Here is an 18811-nt window from a genome sequence, read left to right on the forward strand (position 1 = left end):
TGTTCCCCGATTAGTTTCGGTATAGTTTTTCTTTTTTAGACTTATAGCCCTCTTTATAATAAACAAATATAGCAATGTTATATCAATTAAACGAATTCCTTAGTATTGAAATTTCATGAACCATGTTTTGTGATCGTAGTTTGAATTCTTTAATCTTGAAATTTCACGAACCATGTGGCAAAACTGCTTTGGTAATTTGATTCCAAATTTCACGAAATATAGCTTGATAAGAGTATTTTTTATTTTTTTTTGTCAAGAATAACCAATAAGAGTTAATCGTGATGGATTCGTGAAATTATCTTTCGATGCATCTAGCATTTTCCATAAATATATTCCAAGAGACATGTTGGCTAGATGGCGCATTTTGTTTTTCATTTTAATTGTAAAACACTTGCTTGTATTCAATTAGATAAGATATAAGTTCACCACCAACGAAGATAAAGTACAAGTAGTACTCAAGAAACCAAAACAAACTCATCTACCTCTACATTCTAAAAGATTAGAAAACCATTCATAAAACAAAACATAAGTAACCCAATTTTCTCTCCAAAAATATTCTCTCTCATTCCTGCCCATCCAAAGTCATATGCCAAATTAGCAATAATCGTTTTGGCAACTTTTCTTTCTTGGAATAGAAGCAAAAGCTTTCTAATAAGACAAAGAGGTTTTCCGTAGCGAAGGTTGAAAAGCTCTCTCCGACATCCCCATGTGTTTGGCCCAATTGTTGTTGTTGGGCGCAACTTGGGGGTGCCGGGGGCAATAACCTCATGGTACGATTCACAGGTATCATTGTAAACTGAACCGTAGTATTATATATATTGGTTGTAACATAAAACCCAAATTCATACAGAAATTAACTGTCTTTATAGTCGAAGAGGTAGACATCATTGATTGCATGAACAAAGATCTTGTCTCATTTTTTAAAAGAATTTATTTGAATTATTCCAGATTACTAGAGCACTTCCCCCAAAACCGGAGTATGGCATCTAAAAACACACATCCCCAAGAGTAATTGATAAAAAAGACGGAGTATGGTCCGCAACTGAACTCCTTCAACCAAACTTGCATCTTTCATTCATCAAGAAACCAACCTTACATCCCTCACGCTTCATTCTTCAGAAGTTTGTGCAGAATAGTTTTAGTCAATATATATTCTAAATTAGGTGACATGGTTTTGGCTAGAAATGTGTTTGATTCCATGGTTGATAAAGATTTAGTGTGTTGGAACTCTTTTGATTGATGGGTATGCTTGAATTAGCGTTGAAGATGTTTGATGAAATGCCTAGTAGGGATGACTGGAAATTGGCTAATAGTGTCGATCCGAGGCATACTGTACACGTATTGGGCAGGAGTGGCAGCTTATCAGGACAAGAGCTATAGGGAAGTGAGAATGCACAAGATGCATCTAGAGAGGGAAGATATAAATGCAATCTTGATGCTTTGTTTTCACAACAACGAAACCGTGTTTATTTTGGTTTGTACCAGAGATAACGAGGGTCGTTTTGTGCTTGCCAAAATATCGTGGTCCTCACCTATATGTAATGTGGATGTAGTAGAAAGCATTGATTTGAGATTTTTATATGCTATTACATGGGGTTCACCAGCTGCAGTTAGGAATTGATTTTGCTGTATTCGAAAAAAGGTAGTAAATTATTTTATAAGGTAGAAATGATGTTATAGAGTTTGTTGATGTGTTGAATGAATGTTAGCATGTGTTTAGTTTGTATTTTAAAAACTCTTGTTGAACTTAGTAGGAAAACAGTGGTAGTTATAATCTAGTTATAAATAAACTCAAATGCACATATGAAAAAACGATATAAACTACTGAAGAAACGATGTAAACGCAGATAGATTGGTGGTTACAAAACAATTTTACTTTGATAATACTAGCTTATATGCTATAAGTTATCGGTTGGCCTTGCCAAACAGAATATAAGAGAAGTGGAAAAACTAAATTTCTTACAAATTTCCCTTGAGAAATATAAAGATGTAATAAGTATATGGTGGCAGTAACTTATGGGAACCATAGCAAACAATTGAGCTTTCTTATCAGCCAATTTGGTTCATCATAAGTGTGACATCACAAATCAAGACACGAAACACTAGTAGATTTTAATCAGTTGATATGTAACAAAAATTGTAGTTGAAAGTTCAAACTAAATTTTGTTATTACAATCTAACTTGTCGATTTTGCATAGTGCATTTCAAGGAAGTAAAATTGAAACATGGAGCATGCTTAGAAGTTAGAACCCATTATTTTGATGGTGAAGTAGGAAGCAGACTTCCATAGAGGAATGATGATATCATTGTCAATGCCCTTTCTGGCTGCCAGCTTGGAACAAGATGTCCTGCTCCTCTTACTGTCACAAATGTCAATCCTTTGTATCCCACCACATATCCTCCAATCTGTCATTATTAAAATTTGGGCACGTTTGAAAAATCTTATTACTTGCTCAAGAAGAAAGTCAGTAACTCAGCCATATATTGAATAAATTAGCATTTCTGTACTCTAGGTTGTAAGTAACGAACAGTTTAGTCCTTCAAATTTATGGAATAACAAACTAATCCCTTTAATTAAAGAATATCAATTAATTTAGTCTCTTCCTCAAAATCTAAATAGACAGATTTCAGTACCTCTTTTCCAGAATACCATGGACGCCAGGAAGCGTTGATAGGAAGCTTAAGGGTGTTGATTGCATATCTTGAAGTTGTGACTGGAACCCTTGCATCTGTATCACCACTGTAGGAAAACACATCATCTAAATTTAGCAATTAGAATTTTAATAAAACAAATTTGCAACCTCTCATTGTTCAAAAGAGTCTACATGTTATATTATTGTTCTTGTGAATTCAAATTGTCATAACACTGTTAACACTTTATACAATAATGAAATTGAACTTGCCTGTATATCCATAATTTAATGTTGCTTTCAATGAGATACTTGATGGTGGGTAGGATGGTAATTGGACTGTCATTCCAGTGAGTAATAAGATCACTACAATTGTCATAAAAAATAACACATTAATGATTAGAATAGAAAATACAATTATAGAGATGTCAAAGAAATAGTACTATTTGGCAATTTCTTAAAAATGATTATAGAATATTACCCGCAATGGCTCCAATTTGTAGGTTTTGCATGAAGAGCCTTTTGAACCTCTGGTCTATTTAGATAGGCAATACCATAGTTATCAGAACAAGGGTCAAAATCATTAGTTACATAACCAGTTGAACCATTTTTCAGAGAAGAGTCATGACACAATGGCGCATAGATGTTATAGAAGTCTATCTTTCCTTTCTCAATGAAGGCCCAATCTGTTACATTGATACAAATTGTTGAATAATTTTGTTTAGTGAAGTCACAGTACTTCTCAATCAACTCATGAGTTTGATCTGAGTTCAAAGCATGAGTCCAGAAGTAATCAAATAACCCCTTGTCACCTGTAGCATCATCAATCCAAGCATTCCCTATCTGAAAAATTTGAAGTACAAATAATCATGAAGTTAGTTATATGTGATAGTGAGTTATATTGCATTATTAGTCTTTTGAAGATTGATCAACATACAGATATGCCTTTGAGGTTAATGATGGTTTTGTTATAGAGTTTATGGTGGTGAAGAATAGTGGATGCAAGTTGAGGAACATAATGACCAGCATAACTCTCTCCAGTTATGTAAAAATCTCTGGTTTTGTACTGTGGAAATCTCTCCAGCCAGTTGATTAGGAAAACATAGGCATCTTTAGCAGTGGACTTATCTCCTGCTTTTTTATAGTCAGAAGTTGTGTTTGAGTAGGAAAATCCCACTCCTGCTGGAGACTCTAAGAAGAGTATATTTGCAACTGCATATATTTTATAATGATAAATTGGTTAGATGTTCATGTCTCTTAAATGCATAATGGAGAAAACATTTAATCATATCGATTATGATTGTCATACCTTCACTCCAAGCATATTGGTTACGGTATAATGTTTTTCCATCAGAGTTGACTCTGAAGGGTCCTAGCTCCTCAAAGGCTCCATACCCAAGTGAAGAACAGCCAGGTCCTGTGTGTTTCAAATATTATGTTATCAGCATCAAATTTTTCAAACTCTAGAGTCTAGGTAAACATGTGTAGCTTCTGTAGACTCGACTCATATACTTGTTAGTAAAATCAAATGTGTTTTACTACTATGTTTCACTACTATGAAAATGAAGTTATGTTATCGATCAAACATTAAGTAGTAATCGATCAATACTTCTTATCATGTCTGGTGTTGTATATTGGCTTACTACAGTTTTAGTCGAACTATTATGGTTTTAGACATTTATGCAACTTCATGGTAACTGTATTCATCGGTAATTTTCACAATTTCAAGGAACATAATGTAAATTGACAAAGATACAGTAGAAAACATAAAAAGTTGAAGAAACACACAGAATGACAAAACCCCTAAAAAAAGGACAAAAGTTATTATCAGCATAAAACAGTTTGTGAGGCTATTTTTACCTCCATTGAGCCACAATACTAATGGTTTAGTTGAAGAGTTATATGGAGACTCCACAAAATAATAAAAAAGTGCTCTTCCGGCCTCAGGTTCAACAGTCACATAACCAGAGTATTGGTCAAAATCTACACCATCGGGTTGACCAGGCAATGTGACGATCTTGTCAGCTAGTCTTAGCTCCTCTTGAGGTGCTGCAACATAAGCAGCAGAAGAAGAAAGTGTTTTCAATGCTTCTCCCTCTTCCCAAGAAAGAGTCTTGGGAGGATTCTGTGATTTTCTAGACAGAAAAAGCTCATCAAGTTTATCAGCTTGACTAGCTTTGCTATAAGGAAAAATAACCAAGAGACTCAAGTTGAGTAATAAACAAGCATAAAGAGAAATTTTCTTCATCTTGTTCTTAAGTTGGTTTTGTATATACTAAGTTTCTTATCTTACTATTTATAGATAAAAAACAGTGGCAATTTTGCATGACTTGTTTTGTTGTTGTTGGAGCATGTGAAAGAAACAAGAGTGTGATAACATTACTATTGACTACTGACCATGCAAGATCAGCCGGCTGGTTTTAATTTAGTTTCTTCTTGAATGCAATGGATTGTCTTTGTTTCCCTGTTTGTAGAATCATAACAAGTTATTTAACAATTTAGCACTTTGTCATTAACTTTGAAAGTTAATGATATACTTTTTCCTCTAACTTATTGTTGTGGTTGATGCAGTTGTACTGTATCTTCATTCTAGTTTCTGAGGGAGGTAGGTAGTATTCTTTATGTTAAAATCTTATTTATGTGTGTCATATGTAATTTAATATGTAATAATTTTTGTTAAAGGAATTGCACATTAAGAAAGCATTAAAAGAAAGTTGTATAGTGTTAAGTGTTAACCAAGTTATTGAGCTTAAGTGGTTAATGAGTTCCACCAAATGACGAATCGTTCGAAAAAATCTAAATTTGATTCAAGGATGGAACAATTCTAAGTCAAGTTATACTTATTTCATAGCCGAATTTCATATTATCAGACTCCTTGAACAAAAACAATTGTTTAATGTTCAAACATTACTTAGTGATAGAGAAACATAAGAGTGTAACAGTGAAAAAGAATATGAAATTTTGAAGTGAGAGTGATATTTTTTTTGAGTTTAATAGTGATTGGTTGTTGATCCAAAATAATTTTGCATACACAACAAATCAAAATATTTAGAATTACCAAATCAATTAATATTTTTAATTTATGTGACAATTTAAAATGTTTTAAGGCTAAAATATGGTTTTGGTCCCTACAAATATACTTCGTTTTGGTTTTAATCCCCGTAATTTTTTTTTGTTGTTTTTGGTCCCTGCAAAATATTTTGTTGGGACTATTTTCAAAAGTAAATATTTTGCAGAGACCTTTTTAAAAATTAAAAGATTTTGCAGAGACTATTTTTCTGATAAATGGGTTCATTCATCATCTATCACGTGTGCAAATCATCACAAAAGTGGGGCTATGGACCAAAACTAAAACGAGACATATTTGCAGGACCAAAAACAACAAAAAAGATTTACAGGGACTAAAACTAAAACGAAGCATATTTTCAATAACCGAAACCATATTTTAATTGTTAATTGTTAGACTAATTTTTCTTCTTTTTCGCGAATTTAATTTAGGTCCTCTAACTCGTTGTCTCTTACCCTAAATTAGTTAAGCAACCTAACCTCAATGTATAAGGGATGATATGTGTAGGTAAAAGGTTGTTGAACCTTTAAAAATTGAGTGAATACCCCATAAACTATAGACACACTTAAATGATATACCCAAAAATCATTTTTTAAGTTTTGGAAATGCATTCGTGCAATTAGTTTCTTTGGAACTAAAATCAAAGTATCCCAAATATGAACTAAATCCATAATCTGTTTAAAAATATTAGGGTTAATCGTTAAAATTGACCTTGTAAAATACGTGATGTCTGAAAAATGATCCTGTAAAATAAAAAATATATATTTTAATCTTGTAATTTGATATTCTTCTTATTTTTAACTCTATAATATACGTGTGGTTCAAAAAAGTGATCTAGAAATTAAATTTTTTCGTGATTTTTTTTTCTTAAGATCCTTAGGATGTTAAAATATGGCTTTGCACAAAAAAAATTATGAATTTTTATTCCCATTATTATGAGTTTCTTAAACAATTCATAATTAATTTGTATCTCTTTTAAAAACTCCAAAACTTCATGGTGAAGGTTCTTATGATGTTCTAACTATGCCTACAAAATTACAGGATGGAATTTGACCCGTGAGTATACATTTGATTACTCGGAAAGAAATTGCAATTTCACACATTTTGGTTGAAAAATAAAAATAAATTGAAACATCTTTGAAATACTGCAAAAAAAAAAATCAAATCCTTTTATGTATTTCTATAGATGTCTCTGCAAACAATAGCTTAAAATTTAATTTCTAGGTTGAGGTTTTCGTTGTTTTGTTTTTTGAGTTTTTAGCGCTATAAAAATTCATAATTAATTCGTCTTTAGTTGAAAAATTCTAATTTTTTATGTAATGTCATATTTTAACGTCTTAAACATGTTTGAAAAAATCATGGAAAAAATTCAACCTCTAAGTACTTCTTTAGACTTCAACTATATTATGGGGTCAAAAATAATAAGAATCTTAAATTACATGATTTTTTTTTATTTTACAGGGTCAGACTTCGCATTAATCGATTTTAATGATTAACTATTATTGTATAAGTTCATTTTTTCATATCAAATTAGTCATTTATAAACAAAAAATTGCTAAACTTCCAGAAAAGTAACTCTGCAGCCACCTTTTCCGTTTTCCGTCACCCCATATATCTAAAATATATACTACATCCGTCACTAAATATAAGATATTTTGAGAATTTTTTTTGTCTCTTTTTATAAGATTCTTTTGATATTTTCAAATACATTAATTATTTACCAACACACCCCTATTTATTTTATATCTTTTTCTTCGATCAACATTAATTATCATGTTGAAAACATACACTAACTATCTCTCTTAAAGGATAAAATTGTAAAAACAATAACAATTACAAACAAATTTATTACAACTTTCAATTTTCTTAATTTCCGTTATTTTTCCTAAATAAAATAACTTCTTTCAACTCTTTTGGGCTGACTTTTCTCTTTCCAAAAATGCCCTTAATTTTAAATACAAATAACACATGTTAAAAGATGATAAGAATAAATTTAAATATTAAAAAATGTAACAAACACGATATGAGTGTATATATATGTATATATGTTTGATTTTTATTTCTTTATCCCAATTATACCCTTAAACAACTTTTTATATAATAAAGATTGTTGTTGGAATCATTAAAAAAAATAAGAATTTAGATAATATTTTTTTATTACAATATTGGTGTCATTGAAATAGATTATAAAGTGAATCATGCTTAGAAACAATTAGTTTGATGGTGAAACAGAAGCAGGCAGGATTCCATAGAGGAATGATGAGATCAAAGTCAAAGCACGTTCAGGTTGCCAGCTTGGAACAAGATGTCCTGCTCCTCTCACTGTAACAAATGTTAATCCTTTGTATCCCACCACATATCCTCCAATCTGTCATTATAATAATTTGACTACGTTTCAAAAATGTTATTACTTGGTCTACAAGAAAAGTCAATAAATCAACTATATATCGAGTAAACTAGCATTTCGTTGTTCGAAGTTGTAAGGATTACTACTTAATTTAGTCTTTCAAATTTACAAATTAAGAAATTATCGACAGTACCTCTTTTCCAGAATACCATGGACGCCAAGTAGAGTCGATAGGGAGCTTAAGGGTGTTGATTGGATATCTTGAAATTGTGACTCCCACTGCATCTGTATCACCACTGTAGGAGAACACATTCTAGTTTCTAAATTTTGGAGTTGGAATTGATAAAACAAAATTGCAATATCTCCTTATTCACACAAAATTCTACATGTTATATGAAATTGAGCTTGCCTGTATATCCATAATTTAATGCCATTATCGATGAGATACTTGATGGTGGGTAGGATGGTAATTGGACTGTCTTTCCAATTAAGATTAATACTATCACTATGAATTGTCACAAAAAATAACACATTCTTGATTAGCATAGGAAAAAAATTACAGTTATAGAGGTGTCTATTCTAGACAAATAGTACTATTTTTGCAATTTCTTAAAAGTGATTATAGATTATTACCTGCAATGGCTCCAATTTGTAGGTTTTGCATGAAGAGCCTTTTGGACCTCTGGTCTATTTAGATAGGCAGTGCCATAGTAATCAGAACAAGGGTCAAGATCATTACTTACATAACCAGTTGAACCATTTTTCAGAGTAGAGTCGTGACATAATGGAGCATAGATGTTAAAGGAGTCTATCTTTCCTTTCTCAATCATGGACATATTCATTGCATTGGTACAAATTGCTGAATAATTTTGTTTAGTGAAGTCACAGTACTTCTCAATCAACTCATGAGTTTGATCCGAGTTCAAAGCATGAGTCCACAAGTTATCATATAACCCCTTTAAACTTGTAGCATCATCAATCCAAGCATTCCCTAACTGAAATTTTGTATGTACAGATAATGAAGTTAGATATATGAGATTGTGATTTATATTGCATTATTAGTCTTTTGAAGTTTGATCAACATACAGAAATGCCTTTGAGGTTAATAATGGTGTTCTTATAGAGTTTATTGTTGTGTAGAATAGTGGATGCAAGTTGAGGAACATAATGACCAGCATAACTCTCTCCACTTATGTAAAAATCTCTTGTTTTGTACTGTGGAAATCTCTCCAGCCAGTTGATAAGGAAGACATAGGAATCCTTGGCAGTTGATTTATCTCCTGATTTGTCATAGTCAGATGTTGTGTTTGAGTAGGAAAATCCTATTCCTGCTGGAGATTCCAAGAAGAGTACGTTCGCCACTGCATATTTCATAATGATATAAGTTTGTAAGATATTCATGTCTCAGAAATGCATCATAAAGAAACAATGTAATTATATTGATGATGATGATGATTGTTTCACCTTCATTCCAAGCATATGGGTTACGGTATAGTGTTTTTCCATCAGAGTTGACTCTGAAGGGTCCGAGCTCCTGAAAGGCTCCATACCCAAGTGAAGAACAGCCAGGTCCTGTGTGGTTCAAACATTATGTTGTCGTAATCGAATTTGTTAAACTTGAGAGGCTAGGTAAACTTTTTGAGCTTCTGTAGACTCAAATCATAAACTTGTTAGTGAAATTTGTTAAACTTTTTGAGCCTAGGTAAACTTTTCACCACTACTATGAATATGAAGTTATGTCATCAATCAAATATTAACTGATAATCTATAAATTCTTCTTATCTTGTGTGGTGTTGTAAATTTACTTACTAATGCAAATGTAGTTGCAATATTCAGGTCTTTGCAATCACATGGTAACTATATTCCTCCTAAATTTTCACAATCTCAAGGATCATAATGTAAATATAAAGATATACATAAAAGAACATAAAAACTATAAAAGACATACATAAGAACAACAGCTATGAGGATAAGAAGTTTATGAGACTATTTTTACCTCCATTGAGCCATAATACTAAAGGTTTAGTAGAAGAGTTACATGGAGACTCCACAAAATAATAGAAAAGTTCTCTTCCAGTCTCAGGATCAACTGTGACATAGCCTGAATATTGGTCAAAATTCACTCCATAGGGTTGACCAGGCAATGTGACGATCTTGTCAGCTAGTCTTAGCTCCTCTTGAGGTGGTGCAACATAAGCAGCCGAAGAAAAAAGTGTTTTCAATGCATCTCCCTCTTCCCAAGAAAGAGTCTTGGGAGGATTCTGAGATTTTCTAGACAGAATAAACTCATTGAGTTTATCAGCTTGACTAGCTTTGCTATATGGAAAAATAACCAATAAACTCAAGTTGAGTATTAAACAAGCATAAAGAGAAACCTTCTCCATCTTGTTCTCAACTTGATTTCTATATAAGCTAAGTTTCTAGTTTCTAACTATTTATTTATAGGTGAAAAATAGTGGCAATTTTGAAAGAAACAAGAAGTGATAACATTACTATTGACCACTGACCATGCATAGATCAGCCGGCTGATTTTAAATTAGTTTCTTCTCCTTGAATGTAATTGTTTTCTTGTTTTCCTTTTTCTAGAATCATGTATCAAGTTATTTAACAATTTAGCACTTTGTAATTAACTTTGTTAATTATATATTTTTTCCTCTAACTTATTTTTATGATTGATGCAGTATCGGATATTCTATGAATTACGAATATGTTGTACAAGTGCGGATATCATACAGATATGCGGATTCAATTGATTCACATCTTAATTGAATCATACAAATCTCAACTAAATTTTTATAACATTGTTTTAGTTTTTTACTATTCATCTTTTCTAAGATATTTATATGTGAAGTTCATAAAATATTTTTTAAAAATTTAAAATTTAATTTCAATACTTTGTAGCTATGTATCCAAAAATATATGCGAAATATTGGTATCCAAAAATATCTAATAAGTGTCCTTCATTCATACATGCCTTCATTCTAGATTCTAAGAGCATTGTTTCTGTAAGGAGTGAATAGGCAAAACTCCCCCTAAAATTGTAACTTTCGTCAAAAACTCTCCTGATTTTTAAGAAACTTTAAAACTCCCCTGAAATTGTCAAACGTTAGTCAACTACCCCCTCCCTCCATTTGTTTTGGCTGTTAAATGACTATTTTTTCTTTTTTTTTTTTGCTTTCTTCATCTTCTTCCTTCCACTTTTTTCATCATCTTCATCAATATTCATAAAAAAATTTAGAAAAAATTTAAGAAGCAACAACTATTAACAACATCATCATCATCTCATTACTATACATCCATAATTAATTATAAATGTGCTAACTTAAAGAACTGATTATGCTATTTATGCAAAAATTGAATCTGGGTCATATTTCAACTCTAATTTAAAGAATACTCCTAATTTGAAATACGGTAACTTCAAAAAATAGGCTTTCCATGAAAATTGTGAAGTTCTTATGAGTGAATATGTCCCTTGCATTCAACTTTAATACCTTTGAGAAAACAACTTTAAAATTTTAGCTTTAACTTAGGTGATGTTATTGTTGTTGATGGTGGTGGAGGTGTAGTAATGAGATGATGGTGATGTTGTTAATGGTTGTTGTTTCTTAATTTTTTTCTGGATTTTTTATGAATATTGATGAAGATGATGAAAAAAGTGGAAGGAAGAAGATGAAGAAAGAAAAAAATCATTTAACAACCAAAACAAATGGAGGGGGGTAATTGACTAACGTTTAACAATTTCAAGGGGTTTTTTTGAAGTTTCATAAAAGTCAGGGGATTTTTGACGAAAATTACAATTTTAGGATTTTTTTTTGCCTATTCACTCTTTCTGTAAGGGGTTGGTGCTCTCAATAATAAAATATTATTTCTGTGTGTGTTGTTTGTAATTAAGTAAAAAATAAGTGTAGATAAACTTTTTTTTAACAAAACATCATACTTAAATAATTTTGAAAATAGAGAATTGATTCGCATTCACCGTCCTTTCCCCCACTTCGATGAGAATTGATTCACTAGAAAGGAAAAACAATTTTTTTTTTAAGGAGGAAAAACACTTTTTACCATGAAGCATTGATAATGAATATCAAGAATTACACATATATCCGTTCATAATTTTCGAATAAAAGATCAATTGTATTTTTATTATTTAATGATCTCATTATTTTATTTTTATTATTAATGATATTGATGTGAAGTTTTGACTCCTCTTATATGTGACTAATTTTTATCGTAAAATTAATGAAGATATAAGGTAAGTAGTTCTTCCATCTCATCCGAGTTTCCTTTTATGGATCAAAAATTAAATCTCCAACAACGGTTCAAGTTTCTTACCACTTGAACCAATCTATCTATTATTGATATGAATTTCGTTATTCGACTTCTTATTTATTTATTTTTATTTTTTTCAAGATTTGACTCTATTATTACAAATAGCAAACACTTAAACTAAAATCTCTACGTAATTAAAAAATTAAAATTGATTTAAGAATTTCCATAAAAATAAAAAAAGTAGAAGAAGAAAGAAATGAGATAGAGAGAAGGGTGGTTGCGTGTAAATGAACAAAGTATTATCATTCCAGTGTCTCACGCCGTCCTTCAAATTCTCACTCTCTTCTCTCTCTTTCTCTCATCACTATCACTCACCACCACGCTCCTTTCTTCGTTTCTCCGTTCGTGCTTCTTCTTCTTCTTCCAGGTTTCAAACTTTACCTTTTCACTTTCTTTTCTCTTTTTTTTTTTTTGCTGGTTACTTTCATCCCAGAAATGAGTTTTTATGTTTTCAGCTTGCCTTTTATGATTTTTCTTTTTTGATGTCTTCAAAATTTCATTTTTATGCTTTTTACATGTTAAAGTTGGTAACTTGGTTTTTGTTCTGTTAATTATATTATATGGGTACCCTTTTGGTTTTATTCTTCATTTCAGTAGAGTAGTTTAACTATTTCAAATGGGTTTATTCACAATTTTACTAGTTGTTGTTATTTATGATTTCTACCTCTTATGTTATGAGGATTATAATTGAATTAAAGTTTGAATTTTGAGGAATTTTTGCTACGTAGCTCCAACACTTCAATTGTGGGTTCGGTGTCCGACACAGACGCATGTGCATGTATAGTTTTCTCACTTTACAATTAGTTGTTATATGGAAAGCTGCATGCACATTATGATACATTTACATTATTCTTCACTTGTAACTGCACATCTGAAGGTCAATGTTTATTACAAATGTCTTTAATATCGCCCGCACTATTAGTTAGAATCTGATGTCCTAAATTAGATGGTCAAGGCAATTTGAGGTCTTCGAATCATACATTTCTTCGTGTTGAAGATGTTAAAATTATGATCTAAAGTTTATTCTTGTTTACATTCTATTGAAGTCTCAATCACCAAGTTATCTAGAGTTTGATTTTTGCTGCTACTAAAAAGCTGAATTTTAGCTCAAGGTTGGTGGGATTGTGCATCATCCACGCTTCTAGACTAGAGGACTCTTGTATGAAAAGACTTGTTAAAGATATAATATTAAAACTATCATGTCACATGTGTGTCTTTACCTGATAGCTTAAGCTTTTGGCAGAGCTGGTTCATAAAATTAGACATTGTTAAATCTGGTTCCTACACATGCAATATACATGCACTCTGCTGCCTTTTGTCTGTAATTTGATCTTCACCGATTTTCTTAATAAATCTTGTGCTTCATTGATTTATCTGGCTGTGTTGAACCAACGTATTTCTATGAACTATGAATGTCATATTCCTATTGATTTGTCATCATTTTACAAATGTGTAGTAGATTTGCAAGAAACATTTTTTTTTACCTTAATTGAGTGGCCTTATGATGTATTCAAATTGTGTGTTTGCAATAACAGAGCGATGTCATCCCATATTGTTGGTTATCCCCGCATGGGACCCAAGAGGGAGCTTAAGTTTGCCCTGGAATCATTTTGGGATGGAAAGAGTAGTGCTGAGGAATTGAAGCAGGTTGCTGCTAACCTTAGATCAGCTATCTGGAAGCAGATGGCCGATGCTGGAATTCAGCATATTCCAAGCAACACCTTCTCATACTATGATCAAGTATTGGACACAACAGCCATGCTCGGTGCAGTTCCTGACAGATATAAATGGAATGGTGGGGAGATTGGTTTTGATATTTACTTCTCCATGGCGAGAGGAAATGCATCTGTGCCAGCTATGGAAATGACCAAGTGGTTTGACACCAACTAGTAAGTAACTCCTGTTAGAAAAGTTTTTCTTAATTTTAAGTTATACATTTCAGAAAGGTGTAGGAATGGATATTTTGATGCATATGCATAACTATACGTAGTATTGTAGTAATTTGAAATGACTGAAAGAATGTATATATATTTGATATGCATTATATTCATCATTGTATTTCATATAAATATATAAATACAAGTTGACTTTGGTAGTTTGATTTGATATTTATCATAGTGTGACAAAATCATTCTATTATGGTACAGCCATTTCATTGTTCCTGAATTGGGTCCAGATGTTAAATTCTCCTATGCATCACACAAGGCAGTGGATGAATACAACGAGGCCAAAGCTGTAAGTTTAAAAATTGCTTTAGCTTAAGTATCTCAAATTTGATTTAATTATTTTTAATGAACTACTGAATACTCTGGTCTTGAAGAATCTTCACTACCTGACCAATGATATACTAAAGAAGATTGAAACCTGGGAAGAATGTTTGTTACAAGAGAATTTTATTTTGAATTATTCGTTTCATTGACTGATGTTTATAAAATGTATTTTGGTTCTATGCAGCTAGGAGTTAATACCGTACCTGTTCTTGTGGGACCAGTATCCTACTTGTTGCTGTCAAAACCAGCTAAGGGTGTTGAGAAGTCATTTTCACTTCTTTCCCTAATTGACAAGATCCTTCCTGTCTATAAGTAAGGCCTTAATGTACTGATATGTTCTTGAATCATGTATTTTATTTGTTTTAAATTTTAATCGTACTTTGTAATTTATCATAGGGAAGTGGTTACTGAACTGAAGACTGCTGGTGCTACTTGGATCCAGTTTGATGAACCTACCCTTGTCAAGGATCTTGATGCTCATCAGTTACAAGCATTTAATTATGCTTATGCAGAGCTAGAATCAACTTTATCTGGTTTGAATGTTCTGGTTGAGACATACTTTGCTGATGTCCCGGCTGAAGCATACAAAACACTCACCTCCTTGAAGGCTGTTACTGCATATGGATTTGACCTTGTCCGTGGAACAAAGACCCTTGATTTGATCAAGCAAGGATTTCCATCTGGAAAACTTCTTTTTGCTGGTATTGTTGATGGAAGAAATATTTGGGCCAATAATCTTGAATCTTCGCTGAACACCTTGAAGGAACTTGGGGACATCGTTGGAAAGGGTACTTATAAATTACTCTCTCTTGTTCGGTTGATATATATTGCTGTTGTGTACAAGTGTGAGTTATATGTCCCACATCGGATAAAACAGTAAAGGTTGAACACCTTATAAGTAAGAGGACCCATAAACCCGTTGCCTTAAGGTTTTGGGTAAAAGTGTGGTGTCTCTCTTGCTTGTGCAATTGTTCTAGCCTCGATGTGGACGGTCCCCCAAAGCTCCCCCAGTGACCCAACATATATATAGCACGCTACAATCTAAATTTGAATTATCATTTTCTTTTGCAGAGAAAGTTGTGGTTTCCACATCCTGTTCTCTTCTTCACACTGCAGTTGATCTGGTGAATGAGACCAAGCTGGACCAAGAAATTAAATCTTGGCTTGCTTTTGCAGCACAAAAAATAGTTGAAGTAAATGCCTTGTCCAAGGCATTGTCTGGACAAAAGGATGAGGTACATCATACCCTCTAAGGATGTTTTGACTCATTCTTGATATTGTTCTGCTTCTTAACGTGTGACATTTTGCAGGTTTACTTTTCTTCTAATGCTGCTGCTTTGGTTTCAAGGAAGTCCTCCCCAAGGGTGACAAATGAGGATGTCCAAAAGGCTGTTAGTGCTCTTCATGATTTCATTTATGTTATTTCCGTATCTGATAAATTTTAAGCTAGTAGAATTCTTAAATTATATTAGTTTCGTTTCCTCAGGCTGCTGCTCTTAAGGGGTCAGATCATCGAAGGGTCACTAGTGTCAGCTCTAGATTGGATGCGCAACAGAAGAAACTGAACCTTCCTAGTCTTCCAACCACTACAATCGGATCTTTCCCTCAGACTGCAGATCTTAGAAGGGTTCGCCGTGAGTTCAAGGCCAAGAAGTAAGCATAAGTCTTCTTAAGTTATATACCACATTCCATGAATATCACATATTTTAACACTTAACCTGCTATATGTCATTATATGAATAGGATCTCTGAGGAGGATTATATCCGTTTCATTAAGGAGGAAATAAACAATGTCGTGAAGATCCAGGAAGAGCTTGACATTGATGTCTTGGTGCATGGAGAGCCCGAGGTATGAAGCTGATATTTGTTATTTATAAAGTGGTTTAATGAGGGCTTCTTTCTTGTGTGCAAATACGATCCAAAACTATAAATTTTTGTTAGTTGAATTTTTTTTTTTTTGGCAATTCAGAGGAATGACATGGTTGAGTATTTTGGAGAACAATTATCTGGCTTTACTTTCACTGCCAACGGGTGGGTGCAATCCTACGGATCCCGCTGTGTCAAACCACCAATCATCTATGGTGATGTGAGCCGTCCCAAGCCAATGACTGTCTTCTGGTCTTCAACAGCTCAAAGTTTGACCAAACGGCCAATGAAGGGAATGCTTACCGGCCCTGTTACAATTCTAAACTGGTCCTTTGTTAGAGATGACCAGCCTAGGTATGCAAAAGAATCTTTATTGCTGCTGTGCAAGTTTGAATGAAACTCATTTTGCAGTATCAGTTTCATTTAACATTATGCATTTGTTATTGTTATTAGATTTGAGACTTGCTACCAGATTGCTTTGGCTATAAAGGATGAGGTTGAGGATCTTGAGAAAGCTGGTATTACCGTCATTCAGATTGATGAGGCTGCTCTAAGAGAAGGTTTGCCTCTAAGGAAGTCTGAGGAGTCTTTCTATCTAAACTGGGCAGTTCACTCATTTAGGATTACAAACTGTGGTGTACAAGACACTACCCAGATTCACACTCACATGTGCTACTCAAACTTCAATGACATCATTCACTCAATCATAGATATGGATGCAGATGTGATCACTATTGAGAACTCCAGATCAGATGAAAAGTTGTTATCTGTCTTCCGTGAGGGGGTTAAATATGGTGCTGGCATTGGTCCTGGTGTTTATGATATTCACTCACCAAGGATTCCACCCACAGAAGAAATTGCTGATAGAATCAACAAGATGCTTGCTGTTCTTGAAAGCAACATCCTTTGGGTCAACCCAGATTGTGGTCTTAAAACGCGAAAATACACTGAGGTTAAGCCTGCTCTCACCAACATGGTTGATGCTGCCAAGCTCATTCGCAAACAGCTAGCTAGTTCAAAGTGATTGATAATGAGACTACAAAGTCATCTATCTATGTGAGAGAACGTGCTCCAGTTGGAAAACTAAATGCTATATATTTTGAATAATTTTTTATATAAGTGTCCGTCCTTTGTTCTCGCACATCATGCTCTTTTTGTTGTAGGTATGCATTTTACAGTATATGAACAGGCATATGAATAAGCTGTTAAGTTGTCTATTTTGTTTTTCAGTTTTTCTAGTATGTTTTGTTGGATAACGGGGTGGGGTGGGGTGGGGATGGGGATTTGGTCATGTAATGCTATTCTGATTTAGGCAGATACTTAACTTACATATATTATACTTAATTTAGCCTAATAATCTGATAAGTTTTCTCAATAATAATACTAATTGTTTGGAATGGAATTACATTAGAATTACAATTGAAGTTTTATAAGATCATGTTCTTTTAATTGTTCTGAATGGAAAATGTACTACAGCTTCGACAAGACAATGCTTGTCTTTGTTTTGGAAAGAAAAAAAAAACTAAATTCTCCAATCAATTAGAAAAAAAATCTTTATGGTTGTATAGCTCAACTGAGAACAAAAAGTTTAGAGTCGAATTTGTTTGGCGGCATTTACATTTATTTTTTATCGTGTTATATGATTTCAAAGCTCACTTTTGAAAAAAGCCATTTTTATTGTTTTTGCTTAAATTTAAGTAAGGTACGTTAGGACTTAGGTCGGTGAAGTGTAGAAAAGCAAAATGGCATAAGAAAGTATGTAGGCAACAGAAATGTGGAGTTGATTACCATACAAAAACATATATTTTTTTCATATAAATTGTGTTTCTTTTTATCATATATGTTTATTGTTTAAGCGAGTTTTGTTATTATCTACAAAAGAAGGCTATAGGGAGAAATAATTGGTAGATTATACTAAAAAAATATACTAAGACACAAAATTAACACTGTATATAGAAACTCGAATAAAAATACACTCAATTTAATTGTTGGTTTGATTGAAAAAAGAGATAATAAATTAATAATATGTGATGTTTGATGTCAACTTTATGTCAAAGTAACATTTTTAAATACTAAATAGTAAATACCATTGTTTTTGGTTCTCTTTAGATTTGCGTGAGTATAGTTTACCTAGAAAATTGTTGATATTAAGTCTATGAGAATCATTTAAAGAAAAACAAGTTATAGCAAAATTTCTAAAAAAAAAAAAAAAAGGTATATTTTCACAGAGAATAATCTCCATTTTGAGCATAGGATCAAATTTACTTTTTGGAGTATCTCCAACTTTGTATCCATTTTAGTGAAG

At 32.6% G+C, this 18811-nt stretch overlaps 2 protein-coding genes and 1 long non-coding RNA gene across 5 annotated transcripts; 2 read left to right on the forward strand and 1 right to left on the reverse strand.

The window, feature by feature from the left end:
- The first annotated feature begins 386 nt into the window (after positions 1–386).
- LOC112420462 (uncharacterized) lies at positions 387–1684 on the forward strand. Its single transcript, XR_003010560.2, has 2 exons — positions 387–783; positions 949–1684. It is a non-coding gene; the product is annotated as an uncharacterized lncRNA (long non-coding RNA).
- A 75-nt stretch (positions 1685–1759) lies between these two features.
- SCP1 (Serine carboxypeptidase 1) lies at positions 1760–10461 on the reverse strand. The gene is made up of 14 exons (XM_039832076.1): positions 10041–10461; positions 9509–9616; positions 9131–9405; positions 8678–9039; positions 8454–8549; positions 8238–8340; positions 7916–8065; positions 4491–4905; positions 3940–4047; positions 3568–3842; positions 3112–3473; positions 2884–2996; positions 2635–2759; positions 1760–2406 (listed from the first exon to the last, which is right to left on the reverse strand). The coding sequence occupies exons 1-14, from the start codon at positions 10426–10428 to the stop codon at positions 2254–2256; spliced, it is 3033 nt and encodes a 1010-aa protein (XP_039688010.1). The 5' UTR covers positions 10429–10461; the 3' UTR covers positions 1760–2253.
- Positions 10462–12557: 2096 nt separating this feature from the next.
- Positions 12558–17735, forward strand: LOC11442193 (5-methyltetrahydropteroyltriglutamate--homocysteine methyltransferase 1). 3 transcript variants are annotated; one of them, XM_003601293.4, is made up of 11 exons: positions 12558–12737; positions 13906–14259; positions 14518–14605; positions 14825–14952; positions 15037–15428; positions 15712–15875; positions 15951–16031; positions 16127–16293; positions 16384–16489; positions 16610–16860; positions 16960–17735. In XM_003601293.4, the coding sequence occupies exons 1-11, from the start codon at positions 12598–12600 to the stop codon at positions 17528–17530; spliced, it is 2442 nt and encodes an 813-aa protein (XP_003601341.1). In that variant the 5' UTR covers positions 12558–12597; the 3' UTR covers positions 17531–17735. The 3 variants fall into 3 exon arrangements, with proteins under 3 accessions (XP_003601341.1, XP_039687459.1, XP_039687460.1); XM_039831525.1 differs by having other exon boundaries at positions 12559–12731; positions 13903–14259; XM_039831526.1 differs by lacking the exon at positions 12558–12737 and adding an exon at positions 13126–13148.
- The last annotated feature ends 1076 nt before the right edge of the window (positions 17736–18811 follow it).

The sequence above is a fragment of the Medicago truncatula genome, chromosome 3 (assembly GCF_003473485.1).
Source record: "Medicago truncatula cultivar Jemalong A17 chromosome 3, MtrunA17r5.0-ANR, whole genome shotgun sequence".
Lineage (NCBI taxonomy): Eukaryota > Viridiplantae > Streptophyta > Magnoliopsida > Fabales > Fabaceae > Medicago > Medicago truncatula.